The sequence below is a fragment of the Malania oleifera genome, chromosome 4, assembly GCF_029873635.1.
Source record: "Malania oleifera isolate guangnan ecotype guangnan chromosome 4, ASM2987363v1, whole genome shotgun sequence".
NCBI classification, from domain to species: Eukaryota; Viridiplantae; Streptophyta; class Magnoliopsida; order Santalales; family Ximeniaceae; genus Malania; species Malania oleifera.
The window spans coordinates 30,584,968-30,593,110 of record NC_080420.1 but is presented as its reverse complement, the minus strand read 5'-3'; the positions used below and the strand labels follow the sequence as shown (position 1 = coordinate 30,593,110).

General features: G+C 37.6%; 1 protein-coding gene across 1 annotated transcript; it reads left to right on the top strand.

Moving 5' to 3' along the window:
* The first annotated feature begins 865 nt into the window (after positions 1 to 865).
* Positions 866 to 5,180, top strand: LOC131154373 (probable calcium-binding protein CML15). Its single transcript, XM_058107090.1, has 2 exons — positions 866 to 1,658; positions 3,769 to 5,180. The coding sequence occupies exon 1, from the start codon at positions 1,148 to 1,150 to the stop codon at positions 1,628 to 1,630; it is 483 nt and encodes a 160-aa protein (XP_057963073.1). The 5' UTR covers positions 866 to 1,147; the 3' UTR covers positions 1,631 to 1,658; positions 3,769 to 5,180.
* The last annotated feature ends 2,963 nt before the right edge of the window (positions 5,181 to 8,143 follow it).

Sequence of the window (8,143 nt, the reverse complement as noted above, 5' to 3'; positions counted from 1 at the left end):
ATGCATCGACCTTCAATTATTTGATATAGTCATGATCAAGAATTAAAAGAGAAAACCTCTCAAGAAGTTTCCATAGATGGCACCAACTGTTGCAGACAAAAATTGAACAACTTTCACAATCCTTGATCATGACCATATGAAAAGAGATAAATAAGTAAGACTTGGGGGACTCGGGGTGTACTCCGGGGGATCTCTCTGATGCCTAAGTCAGGGATTGACTTGAAAGGTTTTTTATGCAATAGTAAAGTGTGTTAGGATGAGATACCTTAACCTCTTCTCTAAATCCTCATTTATAGCGATGGAGTTTGACCCAAGGGTGATATGTCATTTATTGGCGAATTATGGTACGAGCGTGAATCAATTCGATTATTATAGCGCTGGCGTAGATTACTCTGATCATCATGGTGCTGGTATCAATTACTTAGTCGAACAGTTAACTTGGATGATAACTGTTCTCATCAATGTTGGGCTCTAGTCTCCTTTTAACTTATGGTAGGTGACATATTTGGGGTATATCATGTATATATATAATGACATTTTGTATTAATTCTATTATTCTTAAGAACAAATTTTCCAAAGGATCTTTCTTTTGGAGAATCAAAAGAGTTAAGCTATTAAATTTATATATTTTAATTACGTAATATTTTAGATAATGCATTTTTAAATTTTAATAGTTTAAATTAAAAAATATAATAATTTTTTTAAATAGTACAAATCCATCCAAGGTGAATGAACAAGAACATTACTCTGACTAGGTATCAGTCAAAGAAGAGGTAATATATTTTTGACAATAATTTTCTGAAGAAGACTCAAAATATAAGGTTGTTTTGTTTTTGTAATGAACATAAAATATGCGCGACAACGGCGGTGGAAATCATTTGCATGTGCTGTGTTCTACGTACAAGGAATATATATACATTTCAAATGAGATCTTCTCCTTCCTTCGTACTCGCCCTCTCCCTGTTTGGTTTTGCACTTTTGCCCATTAGTTTCTTCCAACACGCTTTCTGTTTTTCGATCAACTTAGTCAAAAACACGCAGCCCCACGTCCTTAACCTCCTAACCATTTAACCATTCCTCCCCAATTTTCTCCCTTCTTCTTCTTCTTCTTCTTCTACTCATCTGGGTTGTTTCAATTCTTCCCTCCATGGCTTCCCTTCAATCCGATCAGCTGCAACAGCTCAAGGACATCTTCAAGCGCTTCGACATGGATTCCGACGGCAGCCTCACCCACCTGGAGCTCGCCGCCCTCCTGCGCTCTTTGGGTCTCAAGCCCACCGGCGACCAGCTCCACCAACTGTTGGCCACCATGGACTCCAACGGCAACGGCTCCATCGAGTTCGACGAACTCGCCGGCGCAATCTTGCCCGGCATGAGCGACGACATTTTGGTCAATCAGGAGCAGTTGTTGGAGGTTTTCCGGTCCTTCGATCGCGACGGCAATGGCTACATCACGGCGGCGGAACTCGCCGGATCCATGGCCAAGATAGGCCAGCCCCTCACGTACCGAGAGCTCTCGGAGATGATGCGAGAGGCCGACATGGATGGCGATGGTGTCATCAGCTTCCACGAATTTGCAACCATTATGGCTAAATCCGCCTCTGACTTCCTTGGCCTCCCTGTTTCGTAAAGAATCAGAAACAGAAAGAGCATTGATCGTATGCCTTTATTGCTGATTTTGACTCTGTCTTCACTAACCTCTCTCTCTCTCCTCTCTTTGTTTTTCTCTCTGTTCCTCTTTTTAGGTTAATAATTGTTGCTTGTCTTAAAATTTTTTTTCCTGTATATATTTCTTGGGGTTTGTCTCTGGATGAGGCATCAGCAAGAACAATGTAATAAGAAGGCAGGACTAACTCAACTCCTTTCACAGGGGAAATCATTGTGAAATGTGAACTGATGTCGTAGTTTATTCATTTTGGGTTCCAGAGTGTGATGACGTTAATAAAAAAAAATTGACCTTTGACATAATCTTCTACCGGCATTTGGGGATTTGGTACAATCCCTGTCTCTTCTTATGATTATTAGTGTCATTTTCAATTTTCCTTTCTCGTGTACTATGAAATCACTTCCTTTCACTCTATTTACTGTCATTTGTGCCAAGGGGATCTGCATTCTTCGGTGGTTGCTCCTTGCAGGGTGAATATTTTTGCCTGCATATGTTTGCATAGTAGAACAGATGGGATTCCCTTCAATTCAGGGCATGTGGGATCACTGTTCACTTCCATGCAAGGACAATGTGGAATTACATCTCACTTCCATGTGATGGGTGGGACTTCATGACTGCCACTCTGGCTATTTTGTTCTGCTTTCCCTGTAGAGTGAAAATCAATAGAATTCTCCAACATGATTCTCCAAAATTTCTTACACTCTTTGGAGGCATGGAGTTTGTGTCTTAGATTTGGAATTGTGCGAAAATCGATAGAATTCAATAAAAATTTGAGTTTGGCTTTTTAGTTTTCACATATTTCAACACAAAATTGCTCTTTATTTTTTCAAAATTTGCACAATTTCAAATTCAAAGCTTGAAATCAACGCTTGCAAGCACAGCATTGCAAAATTCAGATTTCTTTAAGCGGTTGATCATTGTTAGAATATTTTTTAGCAATTTTATTAAATCAGTATTTGTTGATCCAGTGAAATTTTTTACTAATAACCTGGCATGGCATTAATGGGTTTCAATTGTTTTTTGGATTTGGAAGACGTAAACCTATTCAAATTTTCAACACATTATTTCCCTTCTGATGTCAAAGTCCTGTTGGCCGTATCTTTCATATGTAAAGTTCTATAATCATTTGGCTTTCTTCAAATTCAATGCTAGATTAAGTTCATGAATGGATGTGTACTGTTGCCCAATTAATTTGAGATGCATGATTAAGACAAAATTTTCTTATCAGTTGATGAAAGCATAGTTCCTGGTCCCCATCAACTCTGTAATGATCTGGAAGAATCTCTCAAACTCATTAAGGGTGCCATTCTACCAACAAATAGTGCAGATGTCTAATACATCAATGACATTTTTAAGTATGTGCACTTAATTTCAACAAAGGGAAGGATGTTGAAAGTTTTGCTACACACACCACACAGATCAGAAGACTTAGAAAGACTACCTTAGATTGTTTTTGGTTGATGTATACTTCGCAACTCACTTCATTGTTAGTAAGCATAATAAAGTCATCTAAAAGATACAGCCTAAGCATGTAACATATAGGTTATATAGAAGTATGTAAAGGGCATCAAATGTGGTTTCATTAGTTGAGCCCTTTTGGATCAATCAGAACTTGAAGGCATCTATGCTAAATTGAGAACTAAGTTGTAGGGATTTCTGTGACTTCTCATGTCATTACTGTTCTCCCATCCTCGCTGTGAACAAATAAAACATTGATTCTACATCAAGGCAATGGAGCTCCCCAGTACCATGGCCAAGATGGGCTAGCTGCTCACTTATCGAGGAGAGAATTACTAGGTTGGGCAACCTAACATAATACTTTCTCTGTATTGAGATATCTAGGAGATGATGCAGGAGGCCAACATGGATAGAGATGGTGCCATCAGCTTTAATGAGTTTTCAACCATCATGGCTAAATCTTGCCTCTGAGTTCCTTGGCCTCCCTGTTTCATAGAGGGGGAGGTGACATGTTCTAAACTTACTTTTGTCTCTTTTTTATCATTATTATTATTATTATTATTATTATTATTTTTGTGGTTTTTGGGTGCTTTTTTTAGGTTTATAATCAGTAATTAGAAATTTTGTGTTTGCATATTTCTTAGGGTCTAATCTGGATGAGACTTCAGCAAGAAGAATGTAACAAGAAAGCAGGGCCACTCAACAACTGTCTTTGTGGGGGAAGTCTTTGTGAACTGTGAACTGATGAATTAATTCTTTATTTTGGGCTTGGGAGTTTGATGACATTAATAAAAATCACCATTTTTATAATCTACTGGCATTTGTATGTCGATGGCAATTAAACAATCCATTTGTTTAATAAAGCAGTTGAAGCTTGCTTCTTGTGATTATCAGAATCCTTTGCAGTATTTCTTTTTGTGTACATACATCTAAAATTTTGGCATTTTGACATTTTATTAAATCACTTCCTTCCAGTCTTTTTACTGTCATTTTTGACAAGGGATCCACATTCTTCTGTGGTTCCATTTTGCAGTGTGAGTGCTTTTGCCTTTAAATGCTTACACAGTGGAACAGATTGATTCAATATTCATCCATGATGAGGCTGAATTGTTGAAGGCTCCATTTTGTAGATTGACCTTTTACTTCCAGCATTCCCATCTTTCATGAATGCCAATATGGTTATTTTGTTTTTCTTCCTTTGTAATCCACCTAATATGATTTATATTATAAAGCTTTGCTCAGTTCAACTGGACAGCTGTATCATAAAACTCATTGGATTGTTTGAATTTTGAAAACGTTCCAGGATTCCCTGCACCTGGACAGAAAGACCCTACAAAGCTTCACTCTTCCCTGGGATTGGCTTTGGGCCTTTCCTGCACAGGTTAGGTGGAGGGCAATACTTCTATTCCAGCTGCCAATAATGTTGGTATTTTGTATTTTTCTTAATTAATACACAGACTAATTATGCTTGTACTTTGCTCCTTCATGAGAGTTCTAACCAGTTTTTGACCAAGTTAGGTGCTGTACAAAGAGCACATGATGCCTGTCGAGCTTATGCCTTTGTTTTATGAGTCAAATCCCATCCAGTCCTACAAACCTATACTTGTGAAATTGCAAGGGGTTGTCTTCATATTTGTGTTGGTTATGGTTGTGACAACCTTGCAGAGTGGGCTGCTAAGAGGCTTAAAAAGGCTGATCCTGACAGTGTTCCTCTTTCATTTGAACAAAAAATGCCCACGTGAGCACAGAAGATGGGATGACGAGGAGAGTGAGAAAGTTGACGGTGCAGCATGATCTTTTGAGGATTTGTCTGGTTGAGCTACATTGCTTCACTCATGAGTTTATGGTTAAGAACTGTTGCTTTTCTTAATATTGTTGTGTATATATATCTTGGGGTTTTGTCAGGATTAGACTTCAGCAAGAACAATATAATAAGAAAGCAGGACTCACTCAACTCCTTTCACAGAGGACATCATCGTGAAATGTGAATTGATGTTGCAGTTTATTCTTTTTGGGTTTGGGAGTGTGATGACATTAATAAAAATAAATTGACCTTTGGAATAATCTTCAACTGGCATTTGAATGTCCATGGCATTTGGTATAGTCTGTCTCTTTTTATGATTATTAGTATCGTTTGAAATATTCCTTTCTTGTTTACTTTGAAGTCACTTTCTTTCACTCTATTTACTGTCATTTGTGCCAAGGGGATCTGCATTCTTCTGTGGTTGCTCCTTGAAGAGTAAATACTTTTGCCTGCATATGTTTGCATAGTAGAGAACCCATTGGATTCCCTTCAATTTGGGCATGTTGGATTACTTTTCACCTTCATGCGAGGGAAATGTGGGATTACTTACTCACTTTCATGTGATGTGTGGGGCTTCATGAATCTGTGGTTATTTTGTTCTTCTTTTCCTATAGTGGGCATAATCTGATTTGATAGTACAAATTATTGCTCAGTTTAACAGCACAGCTCTGTCCTACAACTCATTAAACTGTTTGGACTTTGGAAAGCCTTCTGGCTCCTTGGTAGGATGGATGGTACTGCTATATTCCAATGCTGCCAATAATGCTTGTAAATTGTAGTCTTCTTGATCAAAACATCCATTGTTCATTCCCATCCAAATATTGATATACATGTTGTAGCTGGAGCTAGGAGACAGCTAGGAGCTGGAGCTGAGTTGGAAATGCGGTCCATTTATCTCTCCATTCATTTAGATTTTATCTTGATGGATGAAACTCCCAAATTTGCAATTTAATGTATTAATTGTGTTTTAAATTTCAGCTCTATAAATAGAGAACTGAGGAATGTGATATACACAACACAAGTGAGAAGCTCAGAGAGGAGAAAGAGGAGGAAGAGAGGGAGAGAGAGGGTGAGAGAATTGTAATTTTTCGGCGAAATAGTGAATATTTGGTGTGTGTTCTGTGGACGTAAGTCAATATTAACCGAACCATGTTAAATTTGTGGTGTCACATCTTTCTGAATGCTCACAGGTTCCTAACAATATAGTGGGAGCAGGATTTCTCTTTTCCAGCTGGCATGTCTAATAACCGTTGTATCTCCTGATCCCACTGTTTGACCCTTTTATGAAACCCATATTTTCCAACGTGATTCTCCAAATGCTCTTACACTGTTTGGAAGCATGAAGTTTGAATCCTAGATTTGGAATTGTGTGAAATCAATAGAATTTAATAAAAAATTGTATTTGAATTTTCAGTTTTCACAGAATTCAATACAACATTGTATTTCATTTTTTCAAATTTCGTTCAATTTCAAATTCAAGGTTTGAACTCTATGCTTGCAAACACAGCATTACAAAATTCAGATTTCAAGTAGTTGGTCATTGTCAAAAGTTTTTATTTTCATTAAATAATTTTATTAATTAGATCTGATTTGGAAGACCCTATTGAAAATTTCAACACTTTATTTCCCTTCGTCTGTCAAAGTCCAGTTGGCCTTAATCTTTCATATGTCAATGTTTATATTCATTTCGCTGTTCTTGCAAGTTCGTTGCTAGATTAAGTTGATGAATGGATGTGCGCAGTTGTCCAATTAATTTGAGACGTGTGATTAAGATAGAACTTTGTTTAAACGATTTTTATCAATTCCCTTTTCATTTGTCCAAAATATTCTGGTTTTGATCATCAATGTATAATTTCTATGCAATGTTCATTTGTTGAGTCCTTTTGGGGCAATCAGAACTTGAAGACATCTATGCTTAACTGAGAACTAAGTTGCGAAGATTGCAGTACGTTCTCATGTCATTTTAACCTTTATGCCATGAGCCATCCCATCTCACTGTCAACTAATAAACCATTGATTCTACATCAAGGCAGTGGAGCTCGCCAGGTTCATGGCCAAGATGGGCTTGCTGGCCCACGTATTGAGAAAAATTTTTAGGCCAGGCATCAGAACCTAATAATTTCTCCATATGTGAGAGATGTCGGAGATGATACAGGAGGCCAACATGGATAGAGATGGTGTTATCAGCTTTAATCTCTCGAATGAGTTTGCAACCATCATGGCTGAATCTGCCTCTAGTTCCCTGGCCTCCCTGTTTCATAAAAATCATGAAAAACATCAATGATGTCCTTTTTAAGGTTAATAATTGGTATTTTTCTTTGCAAATTCCTGTTCGTATATTTCGTAGGGTCTAAACTAGATGAGACTTCAGCAAGAATGGAAGAATGTTACGAGAAAGCAGGGCCACTCAACATCTCCCTTCACAGGGGAAGTCATTGTGAAGTTGTGAACTGTGAACTGATGATTTGGGCTTGGTAGTGTGCTGACATTAATAAAAATGGCCATTTTTATAATCTATTTGCATTTGTATGTCGATGGCATTTAAACAATCCATTTGATTTATAAAGCAGTTGAAACTCACTTCTCGAGATTATCAATTTATCAGAATCCTTTGCAGCATTTCTTTTTTGTTTACAGTCATCTAAAATTTTGGCATTTTGAGATTTTATTAAATCACTTCCTTCCGCATTCTTCTGTGGTTCCACTTTGCAGGGTGAGTGCTTTTGCCTTCAACTGCTTACACAGTAGAACTGATTGATTCAATTTTCATCCATGATGAGGCTGCATCATTGAAGACTCCATTTTGTAGATTGACCTTGGACTCTTTTAACTTCCAGCACTCACATCTTTCATGAATGCCAGTATAGCTATTTTGTTTTTCTTCCCTTGTAGCCCACCTAATGTGATTTATACTACCATTAAATTTTGCTCAGTTCGACAGGCCAGCTGTATCATACAACTTATTGGCCTGTTTGAATTTTGAAAACCCTCCTGGCTCCTTGTAGGATGGATGATATATACTCCTATTCCAGCTGCCAATAATGCTGATGTTTTGTATTATTCTAATTAATACACTGATAATTATATATGCTTGTACTCTGCTCCTCCATGTGAGTTCTAACCAGTTTTTGACCCAGTTAGGTGCTGTACAAAGGGCACATGATGCCTGTTCAACTTATGCCTTTGTTTTATGAGTCAAATCCCATTAGTCCTAC